Source organism: Oryx dammah, unplaced genomic scaffold (assembly GCF_014754425.2).
Source record: "Oryx dammah isolate SB20612 unplaced genomic scaffold, SCBI_Odam_1.1 HiC_scaffold_2, whole genome shotgun sequence".
NCBI lineage: Eukaryota > Metazoa > Chordata > Mammalia > Artiodactyla > Bovidae > Oryx > Oryx dammah.
In genome coordinates this window covers 198,523,977-198,536,230 of record NW_024070186.1, presented here as the reverse complement: position 1 = coordinate 198,536,230, position 12,254 = coordinate 198,523,977, and the positions used below count along the sequence as shown (strand labels likewise).

General features: G+C 56.7%; 1 protein-coding gene across 1 annotated transcript in view; it reads left to right on the top strand.

Moving 5' to 3' along the window:
- Window positions 1–11,857, top strand: part of SUN1 (Sad1 and UNC84 domain containing 1) — a 41,365-nt gene extending 29,508 nt beyond the window's left edge. The window contains exons 18-25 of the mRNA XM_040231497.1: window positions 484–527; window positions 2,063–2,198; window positions 3,581–3,835; window positions 4,357–4,441; window positions 6,763–6,878; window positions 7,953–8,120; window positions 9,686–9,778; window positions 10,129–11,857. Of these exons, the coding sequence (XP_040087431.1) occupies window positions 484–527; window positions 2,063–2,198; window positions 3,581–3,835; window positions 4,357–4,441; window positions 6,763–6,878; window positions 7,953–8,120; window positions 9,686–9,778; window positions 10,129–10,242 (1,011 nt within the window). The 3' untranslated portion in view covers window positions 10,243–11,857. The remainder of the gene's footprint in view (window positions 1–483; window positions 528–2,062; window positions 2,199–3,580; window positions 3,836–4,356; window positions 4,442–6,762; window positions 6,879–7,952; window positions 8,121–9,685; window positions 9,779–10,128) is intronic.
- The last annotated feature ends 397 nt before the right edge of the window (window positions 11,858–12,254 follow it).

The window sequence follows — 12,254 nt, the reverse complement described above, 5'->3', positions numbered from 1 at the left end:
GCGGGAAAGCCCGCGGCTGTCCCACCCGTGTCGCTGCCGCCACGGAGCGGGACCTCAGCCCAGTTATGACCTGTGAACGGCTGTGAACAAACCGTGTTGATGAGGCACGGCTTCGTGTGAGCACCTGCCAGCTGCTCCTCCGCGCCCTGCCACGCTTAAGGCACTCGCTGGGGCTGGCGGAGTCTGGCTTCGTGGCCTGGGTGCTGGTTCCAGGAGCTGCTTAGCTTGAAAATCTGTCAGGCTGCTCCCAGGTGAACTGTGCGCCCCTCAGAACGGACGCTGCGTGTCTTTGAAAGTCTGTTGTGGAAAGTGAAGTGAACGTCCCTCACCTGCCTGCCAGCAGCCAGGGCTGGGCTTTAAATTAAGGGGGAGAATCCCAGATAAGCGTGTATCTTCCTGTTTATACGCATGTAATCGCATATGTGACTTCCTGGAAAGCTGGCGCACGACTTGTGTATTTAAACAGTTTCTCAATCGTTCTAGGCCATCCAGAAGGAGCTAGAGCAGGCCAGGCTGAGAGCGGCCAGGTAGGACGTTTCGCGAGATTCCCTCCCGCCTAACCCTGCTGGCCTCCTCGGGGTCCCGTGGGCCGCCCCGTCTCAGCACGGGAGTGGCGGGGCTGTGTCAGCTGCAGCCACTGTCTTCCTGGGAGGCTCTTAGGGCACCTGAGGATGGAGGAGGATGGGGGCGCTTGCTGCCACCCACCTCCGCGCAGTACCAAAGGCGCGGGGCCCTGTGTGCTCTGGGGAGCCTCCCTCCCTGGACGCGCCTTGGAGGGCCACCCCGGGGTAAGGAGCGGCCGTGGGCTTACAGCGGTGTGGTGGGCCTCTGCTCGCCCCGGGGCCCCGCACTGCAACCCTGGGCCCTGCTCGGCAGCCCCTCGAGGAGACCTGCCTTCCGAGCCCTGGCCTCTGGGCAGCTCCCAGGGTGCTGTGTCCAGTCCTCACAAGCCACGTGCTTCTCCGCACGTTTAGTGCCCTTGGCCACGTGTCGCTTCCCTGCCTGCGAGCCTCAGAGCTGCCCGTCTTTCTCACACTCTTGGTTTTGTCGCCCTGGCTCTCCCGCCTCGGTTGCCCTTGTTACTCAGTAACTCACTCGGACGCGAACAGGCGGGAGCTCTGACCTCCAGTCTTCCTGTCTCTGGCCCCAGGGTGTCTGTGGGTCCTGTGTCGTGATTTTAGGCCTCAGGTCAGTGTGCGTGGCAGACCTTCTAACTCTCCTGCAGGGCCTTTATGTGCCAGAGTCCCTCTGACAGACCGTGCAGACCCGCAGTGCTCACCCCTGAGGGCACTCTCGTGAGACTGGAACTGTTGGTGTCTCCACACAACGGCACCTGCCTGTAAACAAGATAAATAGAACTCTGCTGCCGCTGAGCCGCTTCAGTCGTGCCTGACTCTGTGCGGCCCCATAGACGGCAGCCCACCAGCCTCCCCCATCCCTGGGATTCTCCAGGCAAGAGCACTGGAGTGGGTGCCATTTCCTTCTCCAAAATAGAACGCTACCATTTCATAACATACAGTGGCTGCATTGAAACAGGATTGTTAAAACCCTGAAGCCACGTCTTTAGTTTCATTTTCTCTTCCAGTAGCATGATGATGACCAATAAACATAGCCTCGTTCATGAGTTTATGAAGCCTTTCAGAATTTTAAGGAGATGGGGGTAGGTTTTACATATTAAATGGTGTATAGGAGGTGCCCACCCCCAAGTGGAGGCGTAACCACTGCTGACAGCAGATCCAGCCCCCGCCCGCACACTGTCCTGAGGCCTAAAATCACGACACAGGACCTACAGACACTGGGGCCAGAGACAGGAAGACTGGAGGCCAGTGCTCCCACCTGTTCACGTCCGAGTGAGTTACTGGAGTAACAGAAGGGCAACCGAGGCAGGAGAGCCAGGGCGACAAAACCAAGAGTGTGTGGTGTGCGCACCGACGCTGAGGCGGGAACAGTCTCTGGGCCCTTGACTTGAGCCTTCCGTGTGCTGGGGGCAGGGGTGCGTTGCCAGCCGCCCTGCCTGTAACGGGACCTCTCCCCTGACGGTGCCGTCTGTCCTTGCCTGCAGTGGGGCTGGCGAGGAGCAGCACCTGCCTGCGCTGGTCGGGCGCCTGGAGCAGGAGCTGGGGCGCCTGAAGGCAGACTTGTCCAGCTGGCAGCGAGGGCAGGCCAGCTGTGAGACGGTGGAGGCCCTCCGTGAAAAGGCAAGTGCCTCAGCTTTTATGTTTGTCATGGAAAAGAGACACTGAGTTTGTGCCTTAATTTTTTTTAATTTCAACTTTGTTTAAAATTTTTATTTTACTATGTTTGAAGCTTTTTGAACATTTTAAATGAAATTAAAAATTCAGCTCCCCTCAAATTCCCTCCATTCCAGTGACACGAGGTGTGGGTGCCGGGCCTATCTTTCCCTCCAAGGGCGCGCCTGTATGGTGGGGGGCAGTTTGTCTGTCCGTCTCCAGAGCAGACGCTCGTGCCTCACATCCATGCGTCAGGACGTGGCGTCGGGGCCGCCCATGCTCACGCAGAAACAGAAGCCCCGCACTCAGAGCTGCGGGCAGCGAGGGCAGATGCTGCAGAGGCGCAGGCCCTGCTGAGCTGGGCGGGCGGGCGGGCGGGCGGGCGGGGTCCCCGAGGCTGATGAACTCCGATGCATCCATGAAGGCCTGTCAGAGCACACGGTGGCTGCAGTGAGCCGGGGCCGTCGGAGCCCTGAAGCTGTGCGGTTTTGGGTTTAGTCGGTCACTAGACTCAGCCCAGCCGGGCAGGCGACCCGGCTCCCTGAGTGGGTGTGCAGGTCGCGTGAACACCTGCTCCTCGGTCCCCAGGTTGGTGAGGGGGTGGCCGTCCCTGCGGGGGGCCTGGGGGACAGGGGCCTGCAGCCTCCCGGGGGAAGGCCCTGAGACGGTTATGGGTCGCGGAGACTTTGTCTTGGGGACAGGCAGCCCTGCTCTTGGGATCCGGGTACAGAGGTGAAGGAGCGCACGCGCGGGCTACGGACACGTGTGCAGTGTGGTGGCGTTAGTGCTGAGGTGTCCCGAGGCGGGGCGGCGGCCGGCACAAGTGGCAGAACGTTCCAGAGCGCGCAGAGGGGGAGGCCGCTGGCTGGCGGCGTCACGGGGGCTGCGCTTTCCCAGGGGCTTCTGCCCCGAGCTCGTTCTCTGCGGAGCCTGAAGAGGGGAGTGCGCACGCCGTGGTGTCTGTGTAGAAACACCGCACCGGGATGCTTCCTCCCTGCGTAAAGTCACGTCTGCGGTTGTGTCGGGGACTGTTAGCTTCTCAGACTGAATTTGAAGACGGGGCCCTGCCGTCTCTGCACCTCCCTCACCTGGGGCGCGGCCCCTCCGGCCCCCTCTTGGGCACCCAGGGTGCCCAGACTCGCTTACCTCTGCCCCTGCTCCTTGAACATGTCCCAGCGTCGTGGAGGCTCTTAGATCTTGTGCGAGAGGGAAGAGCTGTGTCGCGTCTCTGCCATGGGTTCTGGTCAGCTGTGTGGTCTTTTCCGGGTATTGAAGGGGATTGAGTGAAGAGTTGAAAAGATTCATCTAAACCAGTGGACTCACGTGATACTCGCCAATGGTGCTTCTAGGTGGATGTGCAAATCAGAGAGACTCTCGGACTCGTTTTCTCTGGGGATGAGCACGACGCTTCTGCTGACTGGCTGCTCCGGAAGCTGTCTGCTCAGTTTGTGAGCAAGGATGACGTGCAGGCTTTGCTACGGGATTTAGAGCTGCAGGTCCTGAGGAACATTACGCACCACATTTCTGTGACGAGACAGATGCCGAGCTCCGAAACTGTCGTGTCAGCTGTGAGTGGAGCAGGCGTTTCTGGAATAACAGAAGCGGTGAGTAGACGAGTGTTGAAGTCACGTGGTGATGGAACTGCCCGTGTAGGTATTAGGCTAGCAGATGCTGATGCCCTGTCCTGGGGATGGTCCCTTAAGGGTGTGACGAGGGTGTAGAAAGTGCTCAACTCCAAGTGGGTGTGGGGGGCACGCTTCCTGTTGCCACACTCCTTCTTGGAAGTATCACATTTTACACGTTATTAATCTTTTTGTCCCAAAGATTTTGTCTACCTGGGTGGCCACATGCCTTCTGGAATTACACAGAAATGTCCCATCGTGCGGTCCCAGCTACCGTCTCTGATGCTGTCCCTTGCTTGTCCATTTTTTATGGCACCAGGGGTTCTGGCTCTGAGCCTTTTGTGCCGTGTCTGGCTTTGGCCCTCCCGCCAAGGTCTCCGCGGTCACGAGCAGGACCCGAGCCTGGCGTTCCTGAGGCGCCCACATAGAGCTGACTGCAAGTCTGTCTCTGTCACTAACCTGTGAGTCTTGTCTCTGCTCCTGTGGGCGCCGCCTCTGCCCAGCAAGCACGGGTCATCGTGAACAACGCCCTGAAGCTGTACTCCCAGGACAAGACGGGCATGGTGGACTTCGCCCTGGAGTCCGGGGGTGAGTGCCCGGCTTCTCGGTCCAGAGCAGGGGCGGGGGCGTGGGAGATCGCGCGATGGCCCGAGGGGGAGCGGCACTCCCAGCGTGCCCCTGGGGTCTGCTAGAGGCGGGCCAGCTCCCCCGGAGTGTGGGCTGTGGGGCGCGTGGCCAGACAACGTGTGGCAGCAGAACCCCAGAACTTCTGATTGCTTACTCACAGTCTTGTGTGTTGTAAAGGGTGTGGGTTTTTAAAATATAGAAGTCCACTGGCTGTAGGGTATTTCCCAAACTGTCCCAGGACAGGAGTGCTCCCGTCAGCCATGTGCAGGCCCGCTGGGGGCATCGGGGACACAGCAGTGAATTGGACAGTCCTTGCCCCCCAGAACCTCCTCTGCAGGGGGAGACAGATGACGGAAGGATGGCTGTTACCGTGGCAGAAGCCACGGCTGGTGGGTGGGAAGGACGGGCACCGTTCCGGCTTCTCGGGAAGGCTGGTCAGAGGTGCTGCTGGACGTGGCCCCGGGCCAGGTGCGCTTGGAGGGCCAGCCTGTGGTTCAGCGAGGCGGCGAGCCCAGGGACCTCTGTTGTCAGCCCTCGGAGACCTCCAGGACAGCACCCGGGGTCACGCGGGATGCGTGTGAAAACGGGAGTGGCATCACGTCAGTTCAGAGAGCGTTTGGTAGCAGACGTGTTGGAGAAAATGCTGGTTTTCTGAACGTTTAGGGTCTCTTGGAGGAAGGGAGGTTCTTGGCACACACCAGTAACCGTGTAGCACCTGTGGGAGGGCTGAGGGCAGCTGGCAGGGCGCGGGCGGGGCCGGGGCCTCCCCTCACTCACCCTCACAGGCTCCTGCTCCTGCCAGAGGCAGCCAGGTTCTGCCAGCATGTCAAAGCTGCTCGCTGTGCGTCTGGTGTTTAGACTATTAAGTGATTTTAGTTTTGTGTCTGAAATTCAGTGGTTTTTGAGGAAACTTTGACAACTCAGAGACATCACATGACTTTTACCAGCTCGGTGGGACCAGTAGTTGCCATGTTTTCTTAGAGGTGTAAGTCCTCACAGGTTGGTGTGTCATTGATTCAGAATTCTCATCATCCCGAGAAGGCTGAACTGAACGTTCTGTTACTGAACAAAGTGTTTATAGGCTCTTCCTAAGTGAAAAAACTGAGTCACTGGATTTAAGGAGACACTTTTTTAGATAAAGAATTCAGAAGTTTGGACCTGCTGATCAGTAGATCAAAATCACGTTATTTTCTTGTTTAAAATTTTGTCCCATGCACGCTTCTCCCATTAGGAGGTGAGAAGCCCCGAAAGAGGCCGGGGCTGTGTCTTCCGGCGTCCCCAGGGTGGTGGCGTGCATCCGGCCGAGGCGCCGCTGGCTGCGAGCGGACAGACGGCTCGGGGCTGCTTGGACTTATTAATCACATACTTGTTTTCTTCTCAGTTCACTTGAGTTGCTGTTTGTTCCCACACCAGCTCGTTTTGACCTGCTTTGGCACCAACATCCCATCCCATTTCCTATTGAGAGGCAAATTTGACTTTTTTTTTTAACACTTTCTGTTACTGTAATTACTGAGATATAATTCATGCAACAGACTCCTCCATTCTCAAGTGTACAGTTGGGTGGCTTTTGGTATTCTTGCCGTGTTAGAGCAGTCACCACTATCTACTTCCAGGACGTTTTTGTTTATTTCCAAATAGAAATCCTGTCCTCTTAGACACTTCCCATTCCCCCAGCAATAAGGAGGCCATCTGAAAACTCCCGTCAGGTAATGCTGATGCCCGGTTAGATTCATTACTCTTCATTTTTCAATGAGAACGAAAGCTCACTCAGCGTCACCGCCCCCGTCGTGGCAGGCGGGGAGCCCAGTGTCTTGTTGGCGTTAGGACTGTGTGTCCTAAAACATTTCTGAACTGTTGACTCTGAATTTCGAAGAAGTAAAATTAAGACTGGAGGGGCTCCCCTGGTGGCCCAGCAGGTAAAAATTCACCTTGCAGTGCAGGGGACACGGTTCGATCCCTGGTCTGGGAAGATCCTGCACGGTGCAGAGCAGCTAGGCCTGAGCGCTGCAGCTACTAAGCCTTTGCTCTGGAGCCTGCACGCCACAGCTGGAGGGGCCAAGCACAGCCGCGAAGGAACCTCCCCAGTGCTGTGGCTAGACCCCGTCAGGCACATAAATACATACTTAAAAAGTGGGACTGGAGCTGGTTTTCATGTAAGATTATTTACAGGACGAGAACCGCGAGAATTTTTAGAACAGTACAGGCAGATCCCTAAGGTGGGAGTGAGGCTGTTTCTGAAACAGTAGGAAGAGACGCTGAGCCGCGTCTCCGGTCTGCCGCAGGGGGGAGCGTCTTGAGTACCCGCTGCTCCGAGACGTACGAGACCAAGACCGCACTCATCAGCCTGTTCGGTGTGCCGCTCTGGTACTTCTCCCAGTCGCCCCGCGTGGCCATCCAGGTGAGCAGGCGTCCGGGCCGCCGCATGCGTGTCCTGGCCTTGAGCAGGCGTGGTGCTGCTGTGACTGTTTTGGGGGGTGTGCGCGTTCTGCTGCCGCAGAGTTACAGGCTGGAGCGTGCAAGTCCCAAGTCCGCGGTCCAGGGTGCGCCTCACGCAGCAGCCCGGGGCCCAGGAGCAGAGCCCCACACCTCACCGTCCCTATCATCCCCGCTCACTCAGAGGCGATTTCTGACGCCTCTGCTGGCTCTGCTTGTTTCTGGACTTGGCGCAGGCGAGGCTGCCTGTGCTGTCCTGTGGTGGGCTTCACGGCCTCTCGGGGGTGTCCCCTACGGCTCAGGCCCAGGCCTGTCTGAGAGGGCACAGCCTGGCTTGCCCCTGGGGAGCCTGGCCTCTCTGCAGGCTGGAAGGACCCTGCCAGGGACCCGGAGCCCCAAGGCGCAGGGCGGGCGGCTGGTGCATTTGGGAGAGGCGGAGACGCACACGGGGGGCCGGGGTGGACAGGAGGTGGTCCCGGCCTCTGGACGGCAGGCCCCGGGTGAGGGCTACAGGTCCTCCACCGCAGTACAAGCCCTCTCTCGATCGTCTGGGGCTGTGTCCACACACAGGGTGTGAACGTGGGCTCCCCGTTCAGCCGGAGGGTGGCTGTGTCCCGCTGCTCTGGGCTCGGCACGTGGGGCGTGCACCCCCAGCACAGAGCTGGTCTTGTCTGGTGGGGATTATGGTCTGTCTGCGAGGTGAGAGGTGGTGACAGGTGTTGCTCAAATTGTGCTTTTCTTGTTGCTCTGGGAACGGAGTCTCTCCCTGCGTCCGAGGCACTCGCAGCGCCGTGTGCCGCCCGTGCCCGCAGGCTCGCCTGACCGGGTGCTCGCCTCGCGCTGCGCACGTGGCCCTTTGGGGTGAAGCCACAGATGCCTGTCCTCGCTTCCTAGTTCTGATTTTACGCGTGACCGTTTCTTACCAGCAAAAATTCTGCGGTTTTTTTCAGTATTAGCCAGTCTTCTCTCCTGTCACTGCTCCTGTTTCAAGCGGCAGGAGCTTGTTCACCATTAAGTGTGAGTGTTTGCCTCTCCCCAGCCTGACATCTACCCAGGGAACTGCTGGGCGTTCAGAGGCTCCCAGGGGTACCTGGTGGTGAGGCTGTCAATGACGATCCGCCCGACCGCCTTCACCCTGGAGCACATACCGAAGACACTGTCACCCACGGGCAGCATCACCAGCGCCCCCAAGGACTTTGCGGTTTACGTGAGTGCACCCAGACCCCGAGACCCCGCCTCACCTCCCAGACGTGAGCCCCGAGAAGGCTGGGACACGAGTGTGCTACCGGGGTTGCCCCTTGTGTCCTCCCCTCTGCCCGCCGACGTGGACGGAGACGTTCCCGGACTGTCCCGGGGAGGGAGGCTGCGGGAGGACGCGCCTCTCGTCGCGCAGCTGTGCAGTCTGTTCCGGCTGTGGGGTGCGGACAGTGCGGGTGCGGGGAAGAGGACATCCGGGGCCCAGCGCTGGCATTTCCCATGACAGCCACAGCCGAGGGGATTCCCCGCCGTCCAGCGGGCAGGCTGTGCCTCCCCTGCCGGGCCCAGGTCCCAGTTGGGAACGAAGACCCCACAAGCTGCATAGCTTGGCAAAAAAAAAAAATGCAGTTTGAGGCGACACCGTTGATAAAATTTCACTTCTCACCCTGAAAAAGCAACTTGACCCTAAGAATCTGTCCGTGGCGGTGAGCGTCAGCGTCTGTGTTTAGCGGCATCTGACGCCTCGGTGCGCTGGAGCACCTGCCCCCGTCCACGGGCGAGCTTCCCCAGAGCTGTCTTCCCTCTCCACTGACTCCCCAGAAAGACACTCAGGCCGCGTGCGGTTTCGGGGCTGCCAGGGGCCTGGGGTCCTTCGGGCGCGTGTGCTGTCAGCGTGAGAGGCGCTCCTCACCCCGCGTCCCCGATTCTGGGTCTTGTTTAGTCTCCACTGGCCTGATGGTTCTTATTTTAGTCTTGGTGACTGTGTACTTCACACGCGTGTTTCCTTTTTTTGTAGAGTCTAGTTTTGTCTTTATTCATTTATGAATATTTTAGCTTTTTAATATAAAAATATTAAGTCATTGAGTCATTCTGTTAGATATTCTTCCTACTGTCAAGTCTTAATTCCATATTTAGTTACGCCTGATCATTACCTGTAATTTCTTCCATGGCATTTTTACACCTAGAAAGTCCTTTTTCCTTTTATGAAACAGACATTAAACAGTCACTTGTTTCCTACTGGTTACTTTTATCGTGGTAAAATACGCAGAACGGAAACTTAGCATCTTAAGCATCTCTGAGTGTGCAGTTCAGGGGTATTAGCTATATTCACCCTGTGGAAAGCCATCACCACCGTCATCTCCCAAGCTCCCTCATCTTCCCAAACGGAGACCGTCTCCACAGACACGGACTCCTGTCCTTCACCCACCGTCCTCTTTCTGGCAGGGAGCCACCCTCACTCTGCTGGCCGCCTCTCCTCTCCCGCGCTCGTCAGGTGCCCTCGGGCTCCGCTCTGGAGTGTGGAGGGTGGCATCGGGCCACGTGGCTGTCGCGTGTGGCCTGCTGCCTGGTCAGCTCGCCCTCTCCCAGCTGTTTCCCTGATCCATATAACGGGAAACAGTGCCTGCGTCACAGGCTTTGTGGTCTGTGAGGAGCGCACAGCACAGTGCCCAGCGCACAGCAGGCCTTCCTGGGAGGGCCTTCGCCTGCTTTAATGGAAACGTGGCCGCAGCCCAGCCCAGCCCACCCCCACGTGGTCCCTTCCCTTCATTCAGTGACCAGATGGCTCTGTTTCAGGGGTTGGAAAGCGAGCATCAGGAGGAAGGGCAGCCCCTGGGACGGTTCACCTACGACCAGGAGGGGGAGTCTCTGCAGATGTTCGTGGCCCCGGTGAGGACCTCGTGCTTCCCGCGCATCCTGGGCTCCCTTGCCACGGTCCCGGCCTCGGGACCCGCAGACACTTAGGGGACCACCCACGGGGCGTGAGGGCCAGCCCTCGAGGCAGTGGGCCCGCTGCCCCCAGCGCCTCCGGCCTGAGTGCGCCTCGCCAATGCGCAGCTTGTCCCGCGTGAGCATGTCGCACGCAGCGACCTGAACCTGTGTCCTGTGATGACGCGTTTCATGTGAAAAGCTTAACCTCCAACTTGGCTACTTCATCTCAAGTCTCATAGCTGGGGAAGTAGTGGGGCTTGGGCATATAAATATGAAATGTGTGATTTTTTTTCTTTTCTCAATTACAGAAAAAACCGGAAAGAGCTTTCCAAATAGTGGAACTTCGGATTTTTTCTAACTGGGGCCATCCTGAATACACGTGTCTTTACCGGTTCAGAGTTCATGGAGAGCCTATTGAGTAAAGAGATGACTCGCTGTTCTTGTACATTTTGTATATAGTGGACAGCCTGGAACACTGGCATCCTTCATGGGCTCAGGCATAGGCTGCAGCATTTAGTCGCCCCTGAAACGCACACGCCGACCTCCGGCAGGACCCAGGGTGGGGTGACGCCCGCTGCCCGGCTGCTGCCCGTCCCCAGCAGACACTGCATGCTGGCTCGTGGGCTCAGAGGCCTGCCAGCCGCAGGTGGCCTCTGGAGATTCATCTGAATGTATGGTTCACACAGACACTTACTTTTTTGGGGGGGTGGGGGGTTTGATTTTGAACATAAAACTATTTGCTTGACATCAGGAACAAAGCAAAGGAAGTTAAAAAGTTTGGAGTGTTCTTGAGGCCTTGACAGCACCCTTCAGCCCCTTGAAAGGGCCTTTGGGAGCAGATATGTGTTCAACCCAGCACACGTCTTTCAGGGATGAACGATGTCACCAAAGCTGAGAGCTAACTCCCTTCCTTTAGGATGAGATGCTCCCCTGTTGGCATAAGTGGTTCTTTATATCACCAGGTGCACAAGTAATGAAAATGGGGTCTCCTGCTTAGCATGCTCCCGCCACTGAGAAGGATTTTCCATCATCCCTTCAGGAACCCGGGAGAGTTTCCCTTTGTTGCAGGTTTGAAGTGTATCTGACTCAAGAGGGGATGGTCTGGATCTGTATAAAATGTAAATAGAGTTCTCAGGTCTCCACTGGGCTCATCCCATCGGATTCTCCCTGCAGTTTCACGTCACACTATGAATAGGAAGCAAGAAATCCAATCTTTTGGATATTTTCAGATTTTGTCTTGAATTTTGCTGAAAAGCGAACACTAACATGCTCTGTCTTTCAGAGGCTTATGTTTTTATTGCACTTACAGTTATTAGAGACTGTCCCATGTGGCAAATTCATGAAACCAGGACATTTGGTGATGCTTTTCTTACAGCAGCACTTTGTACGGGCTCTGGTTGGATTTGCCTTTTATTACGACTTGGCCATTCTCTTTGTTTTGGTTATAATTAATATTTAATATTTAGACTATTTTACTGAGCAGACTTTATAAATGTATCTGCAAGGCACTTAAAGTTACAGATGTTTTACCTTAAAAATTATTTCTTTTATTGGGTTAAGACAGTTTTTTGGTGTACCATAAATGTATTTTCAGAAAAAGACAAAATGATGGTGCTGACTGGTTTTCTGAAGAGTTTTATGTATATTGCACAACAGTCCTCAAATATACAAAAACTACATAAACTAGGATTTTTCACTCTTGTTAGAATTGAAACTAATGCCTATGCAGTTAAGTTGATTAAAATGTATATATATGTTTCATATATTACAGGATAAATATATAACTCAAAATTTCCTATATAAAGCTAAATTTGGGAGATGGGGTGGAAATATTTTGAATATTTATTTTTAAAGATGCAGGACAGGACTCTGTGCAATGTATTTTTGTAAGTGCTTTTCGCCATTCTTGTCTTTGGTAGAGCTTCTTTGCTGCCACCAGACTGGTAAGACGTTACCGAAATGTTTAAATAAAGAGTTTTAATTTTTAAAACTGCATGTGACGTTTCAAATGAATAATAAACAGTATGTTCTTTTCTCTACCTGCTTCGTCTCTGCCCCGGGCGACGAGGGGGACACAGCGCGTCGAGCGACCCCTCCTCCGACCCTTTCCAGCCGGGTCGCCTCTGCCAGGTCTGGGCCGGGGTCGTCGGGCAGCGAGCCTGCCGGGGTCGTCGGGCAGCGAGCCTCCCGGCGCGCGCGCGCGCCCCCGCCGTGCGCGCGCCCCCGCCGCCGGCGCGTCTCCGCGTTTCCCACGGGCCACTCGCGAGCGGTCAGCGGTGGGGCCGGGTGTCGGGCGCGGGGGCCGAGCGCTGTGCCCGGGCCCCGGGCCGCCCGCGCCCCGCTAAAGAGCTGGGAGCACGGTCTTCCCGGAAGGCCGCAGCGTCCCGGCAGCCGCAGCCCCGGCGGGGCTCCCGGGGGCCGCCCCGCCGCCCCG